General features: G+C 38.8%; 1 protein-coding gene across 4 annotated transcripts in view; it reads left to right on the top strand.

Moving 5' to 3' along the window:
* Positions 1 to 25642, top strand: part of VTI1A (vesicle transport through interaction with t-SNAREs 1A) — a 243383-nt gene that overhangs the window by 28588 nt on the left and 189153 nt on the right. For 2 of the 4 annotated variants that reach the window (XM_075215696.1, XM_075215694.1), the window contains exons 4-5: positions 15126 to 15203; positions 22760 to 22780. In XM_075215696.1, coding sequence (XP_075071797.1) covers positions 15126 to 15203; positions 22760 to 22780 — 99 coding nt within the window. The remainder of the gene's footprint in view (positions 1 to 15125; positions 15204 to 22759; positions 22781 to 25642) is intronic. The other 2 variants (XM_075215697.1, XM_075215695.1) reach the window with 1 other exon arrangement.

Raw genomic sequence — 25642 nt, 5'->3', positions numbered from 1 at the left:
TCGAGTATTTCCGTGGGGTTGTGGTACTAGGACCCGTGCTTCCGCGTGTGATCACGGGCGCAAATTCTAATTGAATATACCTGAAAGTGTTTGGGTGACATGTAACAATCTACAAATACGTAGAATAAGTGAAAAAAAATCTAATTTGATAAACACAGCATAACCACTCTGGACATAGATAGACGGAGAGGGGGTTGAGTTTAGTGACGCATTCACTACCCACCCTGATGATGATGACCATGCTGCCCCCCAGCGGTGGTGATGTTGGGGGATGATGATGACCATGCTGCCCCCCAGCGGTGGTGATGTTGGGGGATGATGATGATGATGACCATGCTGCCCCCAGCAGTGGTGGTGATGGGGGATGATGATGATGACCATGCTGCCCCCAGCAGTGGTGATGTTGGGGGATGATGATGATGACCATGCTGCCCTCAGCGGTGGTGATGTTGGGCGGCGATGATGATGACCATGCTGCCCCCCATCAGTGGTGGTGTTGGGCGGCGATGATGATGACCATGCTGCCCCCAGCAGTGGTGATGTTGGGGGATGATGATGATGACCATGCTGCCCCCAGCAGTGGTGATGTTGGGGGATGATGATGATGACCATGCTGCCCCCCAGCAGTGGTGATGTTGGGGGATGATGATGATGACCATGCTGCCCTCAGCGGTGGTGATGTTGGGCGGCGATGAGGATGACCATGCTGCACCCCAGCACTGGTGATGTTGGGGGGATGATGATGATGATGACCATGCTGCCCTCAGCAGTGGTGATGTTGGGGGATGATGATGATGATGACCATGCTGCCCCCCAGCAGTGGTGATGTTGGGGGATGATGATGATGATGACCATGCTGCCCCCAGCAGTGGTGATGTTGGGGGATGATGATGATGATGACCATGCTGCCCCCAGCAGTGGTGATGTTGGGCGGCGATGATGATGACCATGCTGCCCCCCAGCAGTGGTGATGTTGGGGGTAATGATGATGATGACCATGCTGCCCCCCAGCAGTGGTGATGTTGGGGGTAATGATGATGATGATGATGACCATGCTGCCCCCCAGCAGTGGTGATGTTGGGGGTAATGATGATGATGATGATGATGATGACCATGCTGCCCCCAGCAGTGGTGATGTTGGGCGGCGATGATGATGACCATGCTGCCCCCCAGCGGTGGTGATGTTGGGGGTAATGATGATGATGATGATGATGATGACCATGCAATTGTCAAACTGTATTTTGTTTATTTTCTTTTCAATTGCGTTGTTGTTAAATGTAAGGAATACATCTCAGGGATTTACGTGTTGTCATGTTATATTGTGGGTTATATAAATAGTTTTCTTTTTTTTTTTTTTCCAAAGATAAGGAAGGTTTGAAATCCTACAGATATTAATGCCATTCACTCTCTTCTATACTACTAAGATTAATACATTTAGAAAGAGGTCCGTGGTGTTTGAATCAGATAAATTATAACATTTACCATTGATATCTGGTTTTAATTGCATTGTAATTCGCTAGATTATCATCAAAGTAATTTCAAAGGAAAAATGCTTAATTGTAGGAACTGCAGGGTGTAAAATACGTTTCTGCCATTAGGTGGCAGCAGAGTTCTGCCAAATGACTACTTTTCCTGCACTATTATTAGGTAATACTATAACCTTTATATCGGCATCTTGTGCACTGAAACAGATATTACATCTACTGAACCGTGGCCCTTGTCCTGCTCCACATGCAGAGTGTTTAGAATTCCGAATTAAACTTTATTTCTGAACTAGCCCCATGTTTCTCTGTATATGTTTCTATACATGACTGGACTACATAGCAGAGATTTCTTCACCTGGGGATGCAAAATCAACTTTCTATTCATTGGCATGTTGGTTACAATTTCCACCTATAGCAAAACTCGGCATCATCTCTAAGTAGTACTTCTACAGCATTGCTGTGTCCGTACCATAAACGCACATTATTCCCTGTATTATATTGTGGGATCAGGGCAAAGCAGTCATATCCATCTATGTATCTATCTCCTATATATGTATCTATCTATGTATCCATCTATGTATCTATCTATCTATGTATCTATCTCATATCTATGCATCTATCTCATATCTATGCATCTATCCATCTATGTATCTATGTATCTATGTATCTATCTATGTATCTATCTATCTATGCCTCTATCTCATATCTATGCATCTATCTCATATCTATGCATCTATCTCGTATCTATGCATCTATCTCGTATCTATGCATCTATCTATCTATGTATCACTGTGTGTGTGGCGGGGCTGTATTATATGCTGACTGTGTGTATGGTGGGGGCTGTATTATATGCTGACTGTGTTTATGGGGGGGCTGTATTATACGCTGACTGTGTACGGTGGGGGCTGTATTATATGCTGACTGTGTGTATGGTGGGGGCTGTATTATATGCTGACTGTGTGTATGGTGGGGGCTGTATTATATGCTGACTGTGTTTATGAGGGCTGTATTATATGCTGACTGTGTGTATGGGGGGGCTGTATTATATGCTGACTGTGTGTATGGTGGGGGCTGTATTATATGCTGACTGTGTGTATGGTGGGGGCTGTATTATATGCTGACTGTGTGTATGGTGGGGGCTGTATTATATGCTGACTGTGTGTATGGTGGGGGCTGTATTATATGCTGACTGTGTGTATGGGGGGGCTGTATTATATGCTGACTGTGTGTATGGTGGGGGCTGTATTATATGCTGACTGTGTGTATGGTGGGGGCTGTATTATATGCTGACTGTGTGTATGGTGGGGGCTGTATTATATGTTGACTGTGTGTATGGTGGGGGCTGTATTATATGCTGACTGTGTGTATGGGGGGGCTGTATTATATGCTGACTGTGTATGGGGGGGGCTGTATTATATGCTGACTGTGTGTATTGTGGGGGCTGTATTATATGCTGACTGTGTGTATGGGGGGGCTGTATTATATGCTGACTGTGTGTATGGTGGGGGCTGTATTATATGCTGACTGTGTGTATGGTGGGGGCTGTATTATATGCTGACTGTGTGTATGGTGGGGGCTGTATTATATGCTGACTGTGTGTATGGTGGGGGCTGTATTATATGCTGACTGTGTGTATGGTGGGGGCTGTATTATATGCTGACTGTGTGTATGATGGGGGCTGTATTATATGCTGACTGTGTGTGACTACAATATATTGTATAGATATAAAATATTTCCATGTTTTTGCCCACAGTCTGCAACTTGTGGCATAAATCGTGTTATTATCTTCCTCAGCCAGGACACGACTGTTTTGTGTTTGTTTAATTGAATATATTCCAATGACAATGGGATTCCTTCTATGCTGTGTGTTTGTTCACACCCCATTCACACCCTGTATGGGTGCAAAACAATCTCTGATACTAAATGTGTTTCATAGATACCATCACAAGTCGCTCTGGACTGTAATAAATGTAACAGCTGACCTCTGTCTGACACCAGCAAGTCTGACAGGGTTTTAGAGGTATATTAAATATATATTACTAGTAATGGGACTTCAAAAGAGCCCAATATTCCACATATAAGGAGTGTTTAATGTCCCTCAGTATGGTGATGCCGTCTGGGGATTCAGGGAGCGTTCTGATTCCGGGGTTTTAAAGACCAGTCTTGGGAATATAGTGACTTCACTGAAGAATTCCTAATTACTCTCGTTTACCCAAACGAGGGAGAAATCACAGACATAATTCAGAATTAAGTGTAAGGAGAGGGGAATGTTCAGTCGTTCGGTTGGGGGGCGCTGTCCGCAATGCCTTCGCTTCCTGATCTGTGATACTTTATCTCTGTCTTATGTCTGTTCAGTGGATTTCATGTCCTGGGATTCAGATACATAACAATAAAATCCGTCCTCATAGCTGCCTCTTATACAGATTTCTGGAGATGTACATATTGTAAATCCAAGTGTGACTGTCACCTAAACACTTTGTGGCTGGCGTATTGTGGGTTAATCCTCAGCTCACACATTCACCAGAAGCTGGTAACATTATTTTGTCAATACTTTAGATTTATTTAAGGGTCTTGTAGTAGGAAAGTCTTATTTTATTTAGAAAGAAAATATCTGTGCTATGGTCATAGTTTAGAGACTTAGGGGTATATTTATCAAACGCCGGGTACCTAAAATCACAGAATCTGCGGTTTGTCATCGGTTTTTAAATGACAGTTTTATTAAAGACAAGACCCCAATGGCTGCTGCTGTTAATAAAATTGCTGCTTGATAAATTTACCACTTAGACCACAAATTTATTTTGATTTAACTGGTAGACAGTTTAACTAACATAAAACAGGACCTGTTCTTCATCAGTAAAGAAGCGCCATTTGCAGAATGAGGCGTTAAACTTTTATTTATCTTATTTTCTACGTTTTCTGTGTCTTATTTGCTACCAAATTAAAAATAATGAACAATAAAAATCTATTTATAAAGTGCTTTTAATGTATGTGTGTGTGTATATGTACGTGTGTGTATATATTTATACAAGTTAACCCGTGCATGATACTCATGCACTTTAGTCAAATCAAGCTACTTAAGGTGTTAAAAAGGTTCTTGTCATGCATTTGGGCCATAGCCCAGGCCTCAACCACCAACCACTCCCCACTGTCACCCCCGGCAACCACCAACCACTCCCCACTGTCACCCCCGGCAACCACCAACCACTCCCAACTGTCACTTCTCCTTCAAGAAATATATATATATATATATTTTAAATCTTTATAAACACTTTTAACAATTAACAAATTAAATTAACAAATTAAAAACATCTTTGTATACCAAATTTCAGCCCTTTCTGAATTTTTTTTCCCACACACACTAAGAATTTAGTAGGTCAGTGTATAACTCCGCCCAGCAGGTGGCGCTGCAGCTTGGTTTTATTTTTTCCACACACAGACAGACTAACACATGCCACTAGACATTTATATTATAGAGATATATATATATATATATTTATATTTGTTGGGTTTTTTTTATTTGATAATTATTGCAGATATTTTTCCCCATATATTACACATTTATGGATGGATCTAGATCATATTTCCTCCCATTTTCAAATCCAAGTGGATCTCAAGATGTGTTTTGATTTGAATCTAGGTGTGAGTACAGTTTGCCTAAACGTTACTGGCTGTATGTAGACAGGACGGAGTGCAATATAAAGTCACATCAGGATGCATGCAAAAAAATAAGTATATATTCTAAAATAAATGAACAACTCTAAATGGTATATTCATAAAAAAAATAAATGGTTGGTAATAAATAAATAATAGAAAATAACTGTAAATTTCCTGCAGAAACACAAACCAGTGGTCCTGCTGTGCTGTGTTCCTGGGCCGGGCTGGTTTAAGCCAAAGACAAAGGAAGGTCCAATGTACAAGACGAGAGATCCGGCTCCGTGCAGTGCCTACAGATTATTGTGACATACTCAGTCTTACACAAAATTGCGGCCTCCGCTGTGTGCTGCATGAACTGTAGACTGTAATTATTCGTCATACATGGATTGTGGCCCTCTAGGGGCTGGTACCCGAGTCAGGGTCACTCCGCGCTTATATTGCTGCGTCCAGCCCATTTCTGGGGCTACCTTTTGCAGACAATGTTTTTCCCATTCGTCCCTTGTACGCACGTTAATTCTTATTCATGTACAATCCAGTCATTTGCTTCTGCCAGTGTACACGGCTGTTTGTTGTGTAAAGTGGCCTAGCCTCTGTTTATACTGGCATTCTCCCCAATACAAGCTCAACAGCTAAATAAATAGAAAGAAAGAACTGCATTAGTCTGCCAGCGCCGTCTGGGTAGAGATTCTGTTAGTCCTCGGCAGGTACTGATAAAAGAAAGGTGAGTTTAGAGACTTTCTACTCGGCCCATTTATGCTGAGGAAACAAGTGATCCGTGGATTGTAAATCACCCAGGACATGTTATCGGTGCTGGGTTTCAGGTAATGTAATGTCCTGCTCAGTGTAATCAGAACCAACTGCCCCTGTAGGGTTACAGAGTAACAAGCTGATTTATAGGACTGGCACGACTAATATAAAGTACAGAGTGACGTCCGACAAGGCCGACCTATAGTTATAGCAGCTTGTGTGGTTTTTACAGGGTTCGGGAACTTAAGGGGACCAAGATCCAAAGTAAAGCCAGTCCCCTCTGGTCCTTGTGGACAGTTCAGATGATGATGATTATGGGATCTCAGTAAGTGCCATGATTTAGCTTAGAGGATGTGAGTGACGTGGATGGAATAGCTGTGCCGTGGGGCTCTGTCATTTCTAGTTGTCCCTTGTTGGGATGGATGCAGTTTTATGGGGAATAAGATTTATAGAATTCCTGCTTGGTTGAGTCTTCCCAGGACAGACCTGATATTGGTCTCTGGAAATCTTAAGAATTCCGTTTTCAAAATCTTTTTCCTGCTGAATAAAGTGCCCCAAGCGTTTAGTGTCCGTGGAGGATGAGCCCCTTAGCGCCCCCTCTTCCTTAGCGTGTAGATGCAGTGACATCACAAATCAGTTCTTGGCTCAGCACAAAGTCCAGGGGGTAAAATTATCAAGCTGCGGTTTTGAAAAACTGGAGATGTTGCCTATAGCAACCCGATTCTAGTTATTTAGTGTATTCTACAAAGTGACAGCTAGACTCAGATTGGTTGCTATAGGCAACATCTCGGCTTGATAAATTTACCCCCAGAACACTCTCACTGCTCGGAAAAAAAGTGCTAATTTACTTACTGGGAACAAACTGACTAGGAGAAGTCCACGGAGCACACTGTCACTTTCCGTCTCCTTTTATCCCGACGTGGGGGCCTTTCCATGTTTTATATTATATTTAATATGTGTGATGCCCCCCCAGGGGTCAGGAATGTCATTTATTGTGAGTCTAAGCTTCATTTGTAGTTAGAATGTCAATTAATACCATTATTTCATTTGTTGTTAAATATGTAAAATGGGTATTTACAGTAAACAATAAACTAATATATTGTGCCTGTAATGTATCACTGTTGACCAGTCTCCGCTTCCTGGGATCTGGTTACTTTACTTGGTCGTTGCTGTGACTACAGGATGCCCACTAATTTCTCTGGTTTCCTTGTGTTTGTTTTTTGTTTCTTCATAGAAAGTAGATACATTTTTGGTAATGTTGACCCTTCATGTTTATTAAATAAAAGTAGTAATGGAAAGAATCTGTATGTTGCCGATACTGTGCAGTAAATGATCCTGGCCGAGCTGTGTTCAGAGTCTGCTGGTTTAGACCACAGAAGAACATGGAAGGTCCAGTGTATAAGAGAAGTAGCTACGTGCAAAGCCTATAGATTGATGGTAAATACTGAGAATTACATCCAACATCCTGGACAATAGGAGTACTCCTTTTCCATCATCAATTCTAAAACTCATGGACCATAAAGTGTCTTGTACGTACGTACATTCATACATTCATACATACATACATACATACATACATACATACATACATACATACATACATACATTGCTGTCGTACCTCAGGACACGCTCACAGAGCTTTATATAATTAGACCCATCATTACACATATTGTGGGTCATGGGATAGCCAGTGGCCCCTTCCCCAGCTGAAAACAATTATAAAAGCTGCATTACAGATCTGTGTGTGGCCACCATTGTACAGAGTTATGCAGCTGTACGTCAGTAACAGTAGAATTGTATCATATATATATATATATATATATATATATATATATATACCCCCATGGTTCATGTATGTAACTTCTTATGTGCTGCCTTCACTGTTCCTGCTCTTGTTATCTGATAAACGACCAACATTGCTGTGTGACTGATCACACAGCCCACTAAATACTTTGTAACATTTGCATTCTAGCTGGTCCAATGTGCAATATGATGTAGCACTTACCTTTGTGTATCAAACCATTGTCCCATAGACTGTCGGCTTGTGAGCAGGGCCCTCTTACCTCTCTGTCTGTATTACCCAGTATTGTTTTATTACGGTTTGTTCCCAATTGTAAAGCGCTATGGAATATGCTGGCGCTATATAAATAAATGATGATGATGGTGTATCCCCCCCTAATCACCCTGATACAGAATGGGAGGTATGCCAGTTTGCGTTGAGTGAACTTGCTCTGTGTACCTGGGCCCACACTTGGAGTCCTCTACAGACTTGCATGATTCCGGCACTTGCGCCAGCCTGCGTCTGGGAAGAGCTGTCCTAACACAGACAAAGTACACACAGCTGCGTCTTCCCTTCGTCCTTATCTCATGTTTATGTTCCAGTGTTTATCCAGTAGAGCAAAATGTATGTTGCATCTAATCATTGTGTTCTGTTATTTGATGTGGGAGACAGAAGAGTGGTGGACATGACTCATGGTAACAATCTGCCATTCGCTGTTCCTGCTGGAAACGGTGCTTTTGTCGCGCACAGCTCAGCGATCGTCCCCCTGTGAGCGATGCCCTCCAAGCGCCCAGCCTTCGCCTTGTTTATCTGCACAATCCTTCATTTGGACTGAAATAAATGGCAGCTAACGCTTAGCGTTGGTTTGTAACACATACCAGCGACTATCTCTGAGGAATGGGGACCCGCGATAACGAACAGTAATTAAATGCCAACAAGAGATAACATTTCCTAACAATTACCACCTTGTTTGGGGCTGATTGTTGATCTGTTCCCCGGATATCTTTATTCAGAATTAAATATATGCAAACTTGGGCCCAGTGTAATTTCTCTCCCTTTCTTTGTGCTGTGTCTGTTAAGGTTGTAAATTTTAGCATATTTTACGTACCAGGTGTTAGGGCTCCTCGCTCGTATTAGAATACCAGATCATTACTTAATTCACATACACATGGAAAGCATTATAAATCTATTTACAGTAAGCCTTGCTCAAATGATAACATTGTGTTTAATTCCCAGGCAAAGCAATTTAAACAATTGGTTTGCCATGTGCAGGCTGCTGAATTGGAACATCCTGTGTGCTTTAAATTCATTTCATTGTTACACAGAGGAATCCAGCGACCGTGCGATACGCAGTTCCTCTAATTCGCGCGCCGCAGCAGACGCATCTGACCGCACATCGAGCTGGTTCATTCATTTAAGCTCCGTTAATTCATTTCCTTCCCAATCTGGATGTTTCTTTTGCTCGGGTTGTATTCAGATCACTTTAGAATTAACACGTGGGTTAAACAAAAACTGTTTTTATATATAGAGTTTGAGGAGGTATTTGTAGCATGAAAATATTTCCAAACTTTCAAAAACTTCTCACCTGCAGTAACTTCATCTAAACATATTGTTTTGCTTTTTGTTTTCAATGTGGAATAAAATCTCCTCTGAGTCGCAGCTAATTAGCAGTAAGGATTGGATGTTGGTTCGCTTTTCAGCAAGATCATTGAAACGCAATTAAATGGCAGGACGTTTCCACAGAGCTAGGTTAACAAGTTAATTACATTTTAATCAGTGAAATAGTGGGAACCTGCCCTGCCTGTATCTCCCGAGTTATCAGTTACTGTACAGCATCAGGACTGCGGTCAGCTTCATACAATCCATGTTATAGTGTAATCCTATGGATTCAGGAGGGTAACTGCCAGCCTTTGTGATAAGTGACCACTGGGGGTGCTGTTACATTATCATGAGTACATCTTACATCTGGCTGGCAGTGCATGCTGGACCTAGTAGTTCCACCTCATTTCGAGAGCCACACAGTGGCTATGCCTAATTTTTTGTTTTTAAACAAATCTTGTTTTTTTCCTTTAGTGAAGTTTTTCAAGGTTAGAAAAGGCAAACAATACAAGAAAACAAACCAAACCCACCCCTGCCCCTGGCTAAGCCTAATTTAAATAAACTATATTCTATATAAGGGAGAATAAATTCTATATTTATGCCTTATTAAAATTGATGCCACCACATTTCTCGCTTTCTGTCTTGCAAAGTTCGTGATTGATTTTTTTTTTTTGTTTGTTTTTTTTCATTCTAGTTTTTGTATTCTATTTTGTCACAAATTTTGCTAAATTGAGTATGTAGGTATGTATATATAAATATATATGTGTGTGTGTGTGTATATATATATATATAGATATAGATATAGATATATATAGATATAGATATATATAGATATATATATATATATATATATATATATATATATATAGATATATGTGATTTTCTTGTTGCTGCATTGGTCCAGCTGACAATAGACAATGTCTGTGTATTTGACAGTCCTGAATGAGGTCAGTATTGTCCTAGTCTTCGGTTCCCACCAGCCACTTAGTAAGCTCTTTCCTTCACTCTATCGCTGATGGGATTGTCATCTCTTTGGCTTAGTCCTCTCCTCCTTTTACCACCTACCCTGCTTTAAAATAAAACAAAAAACAAAGTCTTAACAAGGCTGAGAGCTGAAAACTTTTTTTCCCCGCATCTGACAAATCTTAGCAGGGGGAAAATCTTACTGGAGAAAGTCTTCCAGCCATATAGATACTGCACGGAATTACAGGCTCTCTCTCCGCTTCAGAAACATACACACAAAGCTCCCGTAGACAGTGGGAACTGACAACTAGGACTAAAAATGTTGACAATTTCTTGATTTGCCTGGCTAGCTTATGTATGGAAGACATTAACTATTTATAAAATGCATTATGAATTGAGCTCCTTCACAAGCTTGCAGCTGCTTCTGTGACATTTCAGCACAAATCATCAGACTTGCATTTTGGTCTAAGTACAAATTTATATACAGCAGATAGTGATGAAGTGAGAACCTTAGGATCCTTTTTACATCCAAACCCCCCCCTCCTCCGCAATTTCTCTTAATTATCCCCTTCACATGGGATGTCAGCCAGTTTGATTAGTAAAATTGAACAGGTTGGTGGAAATGTGCAATAAAGTTTTTTGTTTTTTTTGTGTGCTCAGAATGAAAGATAATGGGAATTATTTCCTGTAGCGTTCTGGTTGGGAGAACGCAGCTTTTTATACTGAAATCCTTGAAATGTACATTAGTTCTGACCTTGGGGGGTGCCGATAAGTTATATATTATTACATTATAGCAGTTTCCAGCCCTAGGAACTGAGTTATACATATTCTTGGGTCATTGATGTTCCTAAACACATAATGCGTTCCCCATGAAGGGGGCATACACATATTTATTACCAGTTAATGTCAGAATTGTACCGGATAGTGTTGACATTATCCAGAAAAATAGCTAGGATACGTTATCCAAGCAAATTAAAAGAACATCTAATAAAATTTCTGAGAGTATTTTAGTGGTGAATTTGGGAGACAAAAGTGAGAATTTGGTCTGGGCATAATATGGGGGTATTTGTTGTATTGGGGTAATTTTTTTTTAAAGATTTTTTAAAGCAAATAAATCTATACAAAGTTCCCCCAGATTCAGCTTGAACATATTTATTGTCCTCAATGTGTTTTATTTGCCATTATCCAGGTCTATGTAGATATTGCTGACATCTCATTGCTGACAATATCTGTAATATATAATATGTCAATGTATCGTATTGACATATCACTCTGCGCTCAGCCTTAACCGTGACACTTGTATATCCGCAGAATATCTATACCACAGCTTGTTATCCACGAAGTACAGCTTCTATGACTGCCCAGTACAAGCCTATATTGCAGTATAAATATAGATCCTTATAATGACACTTTCACTTGTCCCTTAAGGTCAATCTAAATTATTTATTTTAGTCATTTATTAACCGTCATTTATATAGTGCCTACATATTCTGAAAAAATTTAATCATTCATATTTTGCTTATAGTAACACCTCTGCAGTGTGTGTATGTATGAATATATATATATATATATAATATACATGCACACACACATATATATATCTACATGCACACACATATATGACTATATGACTATATATATATATATATATATATATATATATATATATATATATATATATGTCATATATGTGTGCATGTAGATATAGATAGATAGATAATTATCTATCTTTCCCTATAAATATGCATATTGAACATTTTTTCAGACTGTAAGAACCTGCATCTGTAAATCATTTTTCTCCATAAAGAAATAATTTCTCCCAAATTTCTCTGGGTTCTCTCTTTTTCCAGCTATTTTTCACTATCACCATAAATCCCGTTTAAGTTAATTTCTGTCCTCAGTGTTTCTACAATTTGCCCGGTTTATGGGAGCAGGTGAAGAGCAGTTACATGTAATAAAATGATTTTTAGCAGAACATAATACTTGTAACTCTAACGTCCTTTTAATTCCTGGCTCCTAATTCTTCACATCAGACCTTTAAGGCCATATTAGAAGTTGCAGCAATTCAGTATCAAGGTAAAAATTCATTTCCAAAGCACAGTCATTATCTTTATTGTGTAGCTAAAACACTTGGGCTGATTACCTTTTATTGACCTGGGAAAGCCGCTGTAATTTTCCCTTTTCCTTTGATGTTTAAGAAACAGAAAAAAAATAAAATGTGGTGATATAATTGAGCAGTCGCTGGCAATTTGTTCGCTTTTTGGAGAAAAAGGCGTAAAACAAAAACAATCTCCATATGATATTGTTGCATGCTGCCGAGTATTTTAGTCTCCCATAGTGATGAAATGAATAATTAAAGACGGCTCTGATTCTGTTGCCTGTTTAAAAGGCTTTTCTGTCCTTTTTAGACGGCTCTGGCGCAGTTTATTGAGAAATGGGTTGTGTGGACCGTTTTAAGACCGTTATAGTCCCTTTAAATTTGACACACAGAAATGTCATTGTGTGATCAGGACGTGTCAGAAGAGATTCCCGTCTTTATTCACAAATGTTACAAATTATTCTAAAATATAAATAGATATAAATCTTTTTTTTTTTTTTTTTAAACCTGAAATTCTGCTTAATATAAATATCACCTCTACTGAAAGAGTTAACTTTGTATATAGATTCAATTTATGGTCCAGCCTGGAGACTGTTTGTAAACTAAAGAAAGAAATCTGTTTTCTGGTTTAATATTTAACGTGAGCTGAATATATTGTTTCACTAAGCACCAGTAACATCAAGGAGGCACGAGGCACTGTTATCCTCGTGAATTGTCTCCCTGCACACTCACGTCTCCCTTTATAATCAGATAATAGAATTCCGGCATTGCAGGGGTCCTGCTGGAGTAGGTTTGACCCATATAAATGCTATAGTATCTGTGATGTGCTAAAACTTTCTATCACTGAGAGATGATAATCAGTTTTACATTTGGATATAAATCTTTCTGTTGATTTATTTTGCTGGTTTTATTTAAGCTACTTACTCCTTACATCCATGTTAGATACTTAGTAATGAGGACCACTTTGTGTTATCCATCGGTTGTCACAATGTATCCTATTAGATAAAACAAAGTAATTCAGTTGCAGACTGACCACAATACAGGATTTCCCTGATGTAACTTTATGTACTGGTCACATAATGGATGTTGCTGATATTAAAATATGTAAAATATTATCTGTTTAACTCTCGGTTCAGTTGTTTGTCAGGAAAACGTGTTGGAGCTGCTGTGAACTCAGAAATAAACAACATAAAAATGTTTATAAACGCAGAGAATTGTTTCTCCTATTTTGTTTTCTTTCAGGGTTATCTTTTTAAATGAATGCATCTGAACGTGAAATGGTAGAATAGGTTCTTTTTTCCAATTCCACAATTAGAGACATTTCCAAAAATCTTACAATAAAAGATTTTTTTTTTTAGTTTCATTTTCACTACAGTTTTCAGCAACGTTTTCTGATTTCTATTTTTAATCTGTAAATGTTTCAATTTGTAAATATATTCTCAGGGCAGACTTCCGAAGCCTAACATGTACTGTACGGTTTATAGAAGGCACAGGGGGGATTTCATGCAATTAAAGTGAAATTCACTTAGTGGGTATCTAGAACTAAAATATACCGTGGACTCAGAAACATATTAAATCTTTCTGCCTATTGTAATTCAAAGTGTGAGCGAAGGCTCAAGTGACCAACACAATCTTCTAGTGTAACATTGTCCCAGAATGAATTCTCCTCGTGTGTAGGGTGCAGACTTCTGCCCAAATATAAACATGCAAGAAAGAAACAGACATTGTTTCCTTTAGGGCTCGTTCATACATATTAACTGGATAAAAACGCGAGAACTAAGCCACATTTCTATTGCGTTTTTCCAAGCGCTTCTACAGACGACCAGCAATTGGCCGTGTGACATCACATGACTAACATGACGCGCTGCGTTCACAAATTTTAAAAGCAACATTCACGTTTTAGAATGTATTAGGAACAGCGCCACTACTGTGTGATAGCAATAAAGCGGATATGTGTGAGTGAGCCCTTGCTATGTCTTGCAGTGCTCCTCCAAGTGATCGGGAACTTCCTGCTGGAGAACAGTATTTGGTGTTTATGTAACTATTTCAAGGGCGAACTTGTAGGGCACTTTATTATTCTTCCTCGTAATTCTGGGATAGAGACAGTGCTCATAGTGTATCAAGTGCCCTATCCCACGTGGTCCTTCCCTATTAATGTTCAAGAATAAAATCTAGAGATAAGCAATTACTGGGATATTTCTATTTCACATGATTACAGACTAGCGGGAGATAATAACAGCTTTTTAATTTTCCATTTTGTCAGATCCCACTCGGCGATGGCTCCGCTCCCACTGTATCACTTTACTGTGTAATATCAGTGTTACCATAATGTCCCTTTATTGCAGGGTATCTTGAAAAGCTAATTATAGGTTCAGCCGCCCCCCATTGACCATAGGTGACAGGTAAACGTTAAATCTAATTGCGTTCACTAGGCCGGTTGGGTGTAACAGTCCTTGTCGCAAGGCCGGATGGACAGTCCGGGGTCCCTTTGTGCGGCGTAAGGTTAATATTCCAGGGAATCTGTTAGGAAAGAGCTGGCGCTTTGAAGGAACCAGGCCAACAACAGTTGCAGTGCTAGCAGGCATACCTTTGAATTGTCTGGCCTTCTGTAGCACCAAATCTTCCTGCTGATTTTGGACACACATGAATGAAGCCTTTCCTAGCAGCCTGCGTGTCTCAGATTGTATCAGATAGGCCTCCATTAGGGGGCTCTCTAGGGTCGGGGAACAACCTGCCATCTCCAGATTTAATTCCAAGATTTATTTTCCTAACACTTTCTCTCTTTTGTTTTGTTTTGCAGAAAAGGTCACGGATCGCCTACAGTGACGAAGTGCGGAATGAGCTCCTGGGGGACGATGGGAATTCCTCGGAGTGCCAGGTAGGATTGCTAATCAAGATGCCCTAGTGGGTGGCTAGAGGGTAAGGGGAGGGCTGGCATACGGGGCAGCCCATGCTGTTTCCCTAACAGTAATCGCAGTAACTCATGTGGAAGTGATGTTGTTTAATGCAAAGCTGAGATTTTAATCAACTTCAAAACCCCTTGTGTGGAGATCTGCGTATTAACACTTCAGTGCCTGCCTGGAATATCCCCGTCTGCTCTTGCCCGCATCGTGGGTACACCTCTCCGCGTCCCACGTATATCTAAAATAAAAGGGGCAGATCTAGTAACGTAGAACTTACACTTTGATATCGTAATTAAATCAACACAGGCAGACGCCAGCAACTAGTAGATGCTTTAAGATCAACGGGGGTCAGTGCCACCTCCAAAAGAGCTATTTTAAGCTGTTTTTTTAAAGTGCTCAGCTGGACCTATATTCTCTCGCTAATCAAATGTTTACACGTACACGCGTGCTGTGTCGTGTAGTGATACTCCAATGTAACATGACTTGTCTCCTCCCTGTCCTTGTCCGTGTGTTTGACACTTGCGGACCGTGAGAACTGTCTGCGTTTTATATCCCAAACCTCTAACGCCAAAAGTATCAGCGCAGTCCCCATGTACCGATATGTAAACCTAGAAGTGGGGGTGTGAGCAGCGTATTTTATGAAGCTTCGGACAAGTTTGTTTTTTTAAAATTTGAAAACTTGTTTTGTATTTTGAGTCTGTGTTTTTATATTACTGCTCTATCATGTAAAAAAAAAATTCAGTAACAAAATAATGAATACAAGTGTGTTTAATTGCGATGCTTGTGCGTTTTGCTGAAACTCTTCTCACTTCCTGGCTGATCCTTTTTATATTGCCTGTGAAATTATAATGTAGCAATTTAATTCCAGCCACTCACCATATTTAGCCACATAAAGAGTCTTCCTGGTTTATGATGAAATTGCGGTTAACATATTTCCTTCTGCTCTCTATTGTAAAACCTTCTATACGATCCTGCATGTGCTCTCTCACACCTGGTAATATTTTATTAGCAAAAAAACCCCAAAACATACAAAATAAAAACAACACAAGGTAAACTCAATGAGCGTTCTATAACTGCGTTGCGTTATACTGAGCGCTGATGCTGCTGCAGGAGTGCATACGTACAGATCCGTTGAGAACTTTTAAAGTTATGTATGGGAGGCCGTCATATACAAAGTCCTGATCATTACTTGTGATTGTTCTCACAGACAATCTTTATCTTAATTTATTGCTTGCGATTAAGCCAGCCTGCTTAGACGATGATTTGTTGATGAGGTATCACCTAGACAGCTGTCATTGACTTGGGCTAATTACCTATATACTGAGCGTTTCATTAGTCCCGTCGTGTCTAAATAGCAATAAATGGTTTATGCTGTTTTTATCGTTCTTCGTCCCTTTCATAATGTTTTCAATCTATATTTATTTTTAGATCGTGTATTACATGATCTTTGTACGTTTTGATCTGCAGAGCTTGCAGTCTAATTGAATGGCTAGATCTAAGGCCAGTGGGCTTTATACCAAGGTCCCTGTGAGTGCCTGTAAGTTGCAGGCCCAGATCGTCTCGTCCTAAACACAGCTGGGAGATGCTTAAAGGGGAAGTTAATCACAACTTGCTAATTGGATTTATTTATAGCTATCCATTTATGCCAAGATGTGAATTCTTCATACATGTTCATAGCAAGATGTAGTGTCCTCCATTCATAGTAACATGTAACGATGCTACGGTCACGATGAACGGTAATTGTTTGTACATAAAACTTGCGTAGGCTAACTCCAGAATGCCAGCTACACATATAGGAAATGTGCAATTTCTGTGTGTCTGTTCCCAGTGCATCGAACGCTTCGATCACAATTGGAAATGCTGATTTGTATGTAAACAGTTGTAATATAATCTGGTGTGATCAGTGTGTAATATTGTGTCATTTCTTAGCGATACACTGTAAAAAGAATAAAATAATTCTGCATAAATCTGCTGCATATTTATCCCTGAATAGGACCCCTGGAGCTCGCTCGGGCTATTCTGTGTACTGTATGATCTCATACATTTACATGCGTGTCATAACACATCAAGCACACACTACATCATGGCTAACTGGAAGCAGATTTCCACTGGTTGTGTTTACAGAAGGGAGATGTCAGCCGTCTGTTGTATTTACTAAGAAGTGATAGGGTCACCTAGTCATTAACAGTAAGCCCCTCGTTGCCGACCACAAATGCTGATATTGTTTACAAAGACTTCTGCCAAGAAAACTTGTTAGCGGCAGACACCCGCGGCTCGCGGGGTCACAGCAGCCTTTTATTTCGTGAACCCTGCATATACTTTCCCAAAACCTCCCTCTTCAGACACCCAGATCTGAAGTTTCTGCTGAATAGATGCGTAACCATTACACTTGGGGGCGTAAAGATGATCATTTATATTGATACGTATAGACCAGCTGGAACGGTTTTCATGTTTTCTTTATGAGATTACAGTGAGAGATTTTCATTTCTGTACATTTACCCACAAAAGTCCAGATGGTTTTGTGGTTGATGCCTTGAAAGGTTTTCTCTAGTCTTGCAGCGAATTGAAGACATGATGGGCTACATATATATATATTTAGGGGATAATGGAGACTGATACCATATAGGATGTTTCCTAGCCCCAGATCTTGGTCACCGTCCTTCTCCTGGGATCGACTAATAGATGTGATACTTACTACAGGTGTGGATAAATCCCAGATACCTAGAACACGGAACACGTACCGGTGACTTCTAACTTCCGGCCATTGTTCTACATTCTAGCTGATTTTATTTTCCTGACTGATGAAATCTTGTCCCATTGTCCACAGAGCCGGTACGGAGGCCATCCACAAAGTATATACAGACAGAAAGTTAGACTAGTGCCTGTTGAACTGGATATTCAGCTCTGAGTAATTTATAGCGTCAACTCTTTGACTGTGTTCTGGTAATGTGTCGCGCAGTCTTCACCAATAGTCTTTTGTTGTTTAGGACAACAACTCTGATAGTCATTCTCTTCCAGATCGTGTACGTTTGCTAGTAAGCGCACCAGTATGTACAGCCAGAGCCGCCATCACAAGTCATGTATCAGAACCGAAAACAATATTATGTAAAAATACAATGCACAAATATAGACTAGATATCCAATCCTGGTGGCCAAACAATTGTCATCATCCCATTTTACTACCCAATAATAAGGTACATAACACATCTGCAGCTGTGTAAATATATAGGAATATTACATATATATCTGGTGTGTCAGGGAGTTAGTGGCCCTAATCTGCCTTGTACACAGGATAGTGGTGTTTGATATATTTATTTACATATGTGATTTATCTGCATATTCTATTAAAACATATATATCACTAAGTTCATTCATTGTTCTAGTTGTACTTTATTTGAGCTTAAAAACTCCTAACTGCCATTAGAGTGTAGAAATATATGAACAGTGAGTACATATTGTTTATTTAAGCTTGGATTTCTTTGTCAGTTCTTATATTTATTGACAAGTCCAGTGTAGTATATTCATCTTGTTCTCATGTACTGTACTGTATGTATGTATGTCTATGTATAAGTGTGTGTGTGTGTGTGTATATATATATATATATATATATATATATACATAAACATACATACATATGCACACGCATATATTCTTAGCTATTTTTTATTATATATATATATATATATATATATATATATATATATATATATATATATATATATATATATATATAGTGTGTGTGTAAGTGACTGGAATGTGATAGTGATACAATGAGGGCAGTAGAAGTGGTGATGTGACGTTTGTGTATATATCTTGTATTAAATATTGTACAGTGTTCACCCCAGAAAATGTTGCCAGCCGGGTGGCATTAAGAAGCAGTTTGGTGTGCAGTTATACTTTGCATTAATATTGAAAAGTGATACTGCCCGCACGTGCCAGGACTGGTCAGACTGGTGGTCAGTGGTGTAACACACACTGGCTGTAGTGCTCACATAGTGCCTGTCCTAATAGTTCCAATGGTTTATTCTATTATAAAAGGACTCTGTGGGGCTCCAAGAGCCGGATGACCAGTAAAAACAGGCGGGTGGAACACCGGGAAATAGGTGCTGGGGAGGACACAGCTGTGTTTTATTTTATATAATTATACGTCATGGATAGGAAATAATATATAGATGTAAATATCCAATTACAATTATTGTGATCATGATATAAATTAGGTGGGAGACGCTTGTTCAGCCACAAGCAACAAAGGTTTGTGCAGCAGCCTCTCAAAATAAACACACAAAATATTGGTTGTTACATTTTAAATCTGATTTACCGCTATATATTTCCCATACAATTACACATATGTTCTATGGTACATGCTATGGTCCTACTTCTTCTCTTAGTCAACGTAGAAAATACTTCTGTATTTTGGATGGGATATGCATATATTTTTTTTTTTACATTTATTTTTGTAAGCAGAGGTGTAATAGAAGCTAGGGAAATATTTGGGCAAATAAATGTTCTTTGCAACACGTTCGCCGAGCAGAAGATACTTAATTTTTGTCGCTCTCTTCTTTTGGTGTGAGATTTGGCCGGCTGAGCACAAAGTACAGGAGGCTTCAGCTACAGAGCTGATGGGTGAAGTTTGTCAATTTAATTCCCCGAGATCTAAAGAAGTGCGGTATCATCTCCTATAGCCCCGGCAGAGCAGATCATTAGCGTGCTCAAATCTCTTCTGCGCACGGCGAGGGTTTATAGAGAAGTAAATAGACAACCATCATAAGTCCAGAAAATTGTCTGTTCGACCTGCGATAATAGGAAAGGGGCGTTTAATAGAGTTCAGCATCTATTTGTTATCAGCATGCGAACAGGAGCGGCCGTCACATAATCGCTTTTTTTTTTGGTTTTTTTTTCCTATATATTTTTCGGTGGTTTGGGAGTCACGTGAGCCGCCCCCATCCCCTCTGCACACGCCGCGGTATGTTTTGATTTTGGTCACAGCAGACGGCTTAACCACAAGAGATTCTACTGGTTTAAACCAGCGTAAACCTGATTTTTTTTCTTTTTTTTTTTTTTTTTCTTTCCCTTTCCCCCCCCCCCCCCAAGTCCACAAAGAAACAGATTACCCCACGCATCAAATTCCGCATGGAAGGACGCAACAAACCCCTTCTGTTAATTTATTTTTTATTTTTTTTCTAAAGACACCTCCATTATTTAATTCCGACTATCAGAAATATATTATATTACATTAAACATATATTATATTACAACTTTACGTTATATATGTAGTCCGAAGTAAAAAAATATATATGAATCTGTACGTTTCTCGTTTTTAGTTCTATAAACCTATTTTATTCTTTCCACATTTTTACTGAACGTCTCTGATTAAAATGAGAAAGGAGATGCATTCTGAGGCTTAGCTTGCTGACAAACTGAACAAAAAAAAAGCTTAAATTCAACCACCCAGCACAAATAAGATAAAGAATCTTTTTTTTTGGTTTGTTTTATTTTTTAAGTCTGGAAAAAAATATGCAGCATGTTTGAGATCATTGAACGTGCGGAATCATTCTTGACAACTAATCCTTTTCGCCGCACACAATAAAAATGGTTCCAAAAAACATTGGGAACCGTTCCATTATTCAGCATAAGTTGTGCATTGTGTGTCCATTAAGTTTCATTTCGGAACACAGGGAAATTCTTCCATATAAATGTCTGTGATAATTTGATAGAATTTCTTGACCGTTTTTGCTATGTCCGTATTTGGCCCCCGTGCAAGTAAAGCTTTATATAAACGGTGTCATATAAATTATATCGTTTCTAAAGGAAACCTGAATATTTCATACAGTTATATTTTTCTACATATAACATGAGATTGCTATATGTATAGTCTAAAGAAATACTTAATTGTTAACATTTGTATTTTATTTTGTCCTTTACCTGTATAGATACATATTTAAATATTCACGCTAAGAATTCGTGGTCAGACTTACACTGGAAAAATAGTTAATTAAATTGAGAAAAATAAGGTAGAAGCAGAATTTAAAGTTTGTTTTTTTTTTGGGGAAATATTAATATAATATTATATTTTTTTAAAAAAAAAACTCAGATGAAGGTATATATTTGTTTTCTAACTGAGAACGATCCCATATTTTCTCAAATTATTTGACAATTACTCAGTATAATATTATTTATAATTATTTAGAATAATAATAATAATTTCTTCAGGCTCTTAGTTTAAGCAGGTTTATATCTCTGTAGTATTTATATGGTAAATGTTATTATTTAGAAATGTGAAAATATGTCACCTTAAGTGCTGTGTTTTTATTTATAGTCCTGTTGTAATCTGTAATTAATATATATCGCAATGCAACGGAGACATTTTTCTTTAAAACGGATTTATTATATATTTGAATATGGGGCTTACAATTGTCCCTAGATTATGATCATTTATTAATCCTTAATCCACTATATTATTCAAATGTTTTGTTTGCATTGTATAAAGGTCTTGAAATAAACTCGTTTTCGGCAGATGAACATTTATGCAGAACTTGATATAGTAACATGGGGTTATCTCCTGTATTCCAGCCATAGAGACGCATTAGCACAGTCCTGTCATTCATTGCAGGGAAAAGGCCCCGGCTGAGACAGTGACCTAAAGTCTTATTTTGGTGCAACAGGGCTGCAGTAATTTGCTTACTGAGAAGCTCAGTCTTGTTGCCATTGGTTGTCATTAAGGAGAATGGAGTGTACGAGAGAGAACTTCAGCTGATAAATGCGCTTAGCCAGAAGATTTATTTACAGCGGGTAATCGGAGAAAACTGAGAATTCCTTCCTGGGAGCGCCATGCAGAGATAGAAATCTCACTGATGTGACAGATCCCGCTAGATAAACATTTGGTGGCTTTTCCACAACACCTTGTTGTCACAGACAATCGCCCCACTTATACCGCTGAGCGTAGAGCCCTCCATTCACACTCGAGTGGGCACCACACCACGGCCCATTTTAGAAGTCTGTTTGAATTTGGGGGACGGGTGGAGTTTTTTTTTTTTTAAATTCATGGCAGTGGAATTTTGCTGAGTTTTTACATAGTAAACCGAGGCGACGCAGCGGAGTCGCCACATCCCCCCCCAGAGCCACGGTGATTTCCGCTGGATGACAAAGGGCGACTTGGTGGTGGAAGTCTGTATGTTATGAAGAATACAGAGGCTAAAACCTCTCTTTCTTTCTAACGCACACTTCCACGGAGCCATTCCCCTTTACTTGATGATCGCGTCTTAGATGTGGTTTTAAAAGAGAATCCCAAACCATTTCTTCCGTTTAATGTGACAGTATGAAAAAGTGATCTTTAGTCGCTCATAAAAAGATCTCGGAATGTAGTCTATGTTTAGCTCCTTTTAATGTGTTTGTCTGTGATTTTTAAATGCTAAACATGTAAACAGATAAATTGTCAGTGTTAATTCTGTATCCTGTCACACAACTGATCTCTCTCTCTCCCTTTCTCGCCTTTTCTCTCCTTTTTATCTCTCTTTGTGCATTCATGTTGCAGATGATAAAATTACGGGAAGAGGTGAGTGCGTCCTAGCCCCCCCATTCACCCCCCCTCACCATGCTTGCATAATCCTATAAGGCTTCCTTTCCAATAACAAAATTTCACTTTAATTTTCATTCCGGTTTTGTAACTGATCTATACAGAAGCGTCGCACAGATTACACATATCACACTTCCCCGCAAATATTTGTTTCTTTTTTTCTTTTACCCCCAAAACAAACGTTAGAATCCTCGGTTGTTCGTGATTCGGATAGATAGACAAGAAGCCTGATGAAGGATGTATACAGAGGAGATTAGTGGTGTTTGATTGGTAATGGGGATTACACTGGCTTGTTACTAACTATCACTAATAATACTATAAGACACAAGTGATATTTGTGTATCTGATGATTATCAGTGTATAAACTCCTGAAAATAATATCTATATAAACGCTGAGTAGTAATGTTATCACTTTAGCGTTGATTACAAGGAAGCTACTATTGTATAAATCATGATAAACATTATTCTTCCCACAGACCTACACTATAAAATGTATTCAATTATTATATATTTTACATTATATCCCTAATATAATTTATTAAGGATATTAGACGTCCCCTCGGATTTCTATGTCCTGTATAAACCAATGTGTTTTTATACAGTCACAGAACCCACTGACTTCTAACATCCCTATAATTTACAATAGAGAGAGTCCCTTGCACCATACCTATTATAGATAAATATAATAGATGTTCTAGAGTTAGGACCATGGGAAGAATACAAAATAAAATGTTTCTCTTTTTTGAATCCTAGATTTTCTGGGCTTTTTATGTCCGTGCTTAAACGTTTACAGTAATTTTATGTCACTTTGTAGCATCAGAATTTGATATTTAATGACTAGTCGGTTATGGCGCAGTCTGGCGCTGGAATGGCGTCGTCGGTTTTTGTATTATTCTTTTAAGCGACTAGACATGATTTGATACATAGACATATATTACATATTAGTAGGAGACATTTCACTTATCGCCTTATGAGGAGCCGTACACATCTCAGGGGCGACGGTTCAAACCGCAGGTCAGAATTTATTTTAAGCCGCATTTAAAATAGTTTTACATTTTTCTTTTTATTTTCCAAATAAAATTTGGTTGTAGAGCTCTTTGCTGTATCAATATACTTTAAGAATTTAGCAAAAAATTATAAAATGTTTGTAGGATATCATCCGGTTGCGTATAGCGATAGGTGCATCTGTGAGGATATAGAGGCCGAGCGCAAGTGGTTTATGCGGGATACAGAGGTACATGGTAACTAAAAATATAATAATCTATCCCTGATAGATTAGTGTGACTGCAGGACCTGTATTCTTATATTGGGCACAGAACTGCTTAGATAACTATTAATATCCTTATAATCTACAGCAGAGGTAGATAAATTACCTCTCCAGTAAAGTGTATATTGTTTCTTATAATACACAGCTGTTGCTGATAAATAGAGCTTAGTGATGGAATCGCAGTGACTATATACGGGGTTAATGCAGAGAAATTGGAAAGGTGTCTGTGGCCATATAAAGGCCCACAGCTCATGGGATTCTATTATTGTATATTTTACACTAGAGATGTGTGTATGTGTGTGTGTGTGTGTATATATATATATATATATATATATATATATATATATATATATATATATATATATATATATATCAGCATTACTTGTGTATTATACAAATATAATCTATAGGTGTTTATTAATGTCGCTGCTGTATAATAACATTTTCTGTGATATAATTTATTTATCACATTACATTGATCTTCGAGTTTGAAAGTTGTTGCACAAAAGAAAAGATGGTGGCAGCAATGGACGGCGTGGGGGGCGATGGAAAGGTCTACACACACACCTTCATCATCACCATTTATTTATATAGCGCCACTAATTCCACAGCGCTGTACAGAGAACTCAGTCACATCAGTCCCTGCCCCATTGGAGCTTACAGTCTAAATTCCCTAACACACACACAGGCAGACCACACACACTCTTCTTCTAAACATACCACTTTTATTTCCAACCTAAATTTGAAGTTAATATAAAAATTACTTTTTTGTTCCTCCGCCACCATTTTCCTCCAATTTTATATGGCAGAAATTGAGTCCACGATTCGTCCTTTAAAGTATTCTATCATTTGCAATATGAAAGTGGGTAAAAGCAGCAGGAATATCTGCATTGTCTTTTGTTACATTGATACAGCTTTCATCTCTCACAAATAACAGGAGCCGGCTGCATGGAATCAAACGCGACTATTATGATTTCTAATGAGAATTACAAGGAACAAAAAAAAAGGACATTCCTGATATTCTTTCTACTCTTCTTTATTCTATGTATGCTTTTATAATGTATGGTGTGGTACTGCGTTACCCTTCTCCGTTGGCTGCACACCGTGCCCAAGGCTGGGTGTCTTCTGAGTTTTGTATTTTTCTGGTAAATACGGAGATTCCTATATATAATGTGTGTGGGGTCAGTGTGAGCATCAGCTTAGATAATATTTCGGTAGGAGCAGAAGGGCGGAAGTCATTGTCCCGGAGAGCTCGTACTCTTAGCATAAGAATAATTGCACTAGGCTTAATACACAAGCTGTGTGAATAGCCGGCACAAATGGCATTTGGCGGTGTATAGGTGGGGTTGTATTGCCCTAATCCCCCCCCCCCCCTTCCCACACACACTTAGATCATGCCCATTTTGTCACATGACTTTTAAACTGTTTCTGTAAAGAATGCATAAAAGAGAACATGCATAGGTATCAAAATAATTTTGTGCAAGTTAATAACGGCTTATGTTGTTGTTGTTGTTTTTAATGCATTACACAGAGTTGTATGATCAGAGATAGTCTATTCATCAACGTCATTCCCT

The sequence above is a fragment of the Mixophyes fleayi genome, chromosome 6 (genome assembly GCF_038048845.1).
Source record: "Mixophyes fleayi isolate aMixFle1 chromosome 6, aMixFle1.hap1, whole genome shotgun sequence".
Classification (NCBI taxonomy): domain Eukaryota; kingdom Metazoa; phylum Chordata; class Amphibia; order Anura; family Limnodynastidae; genus Mixophyes; species Mixophyes fleayi.
Note: the sequence above shows the minus strand (reverse complement) of the source record. Positions and strands in the feature narration are given on the sequence as shown.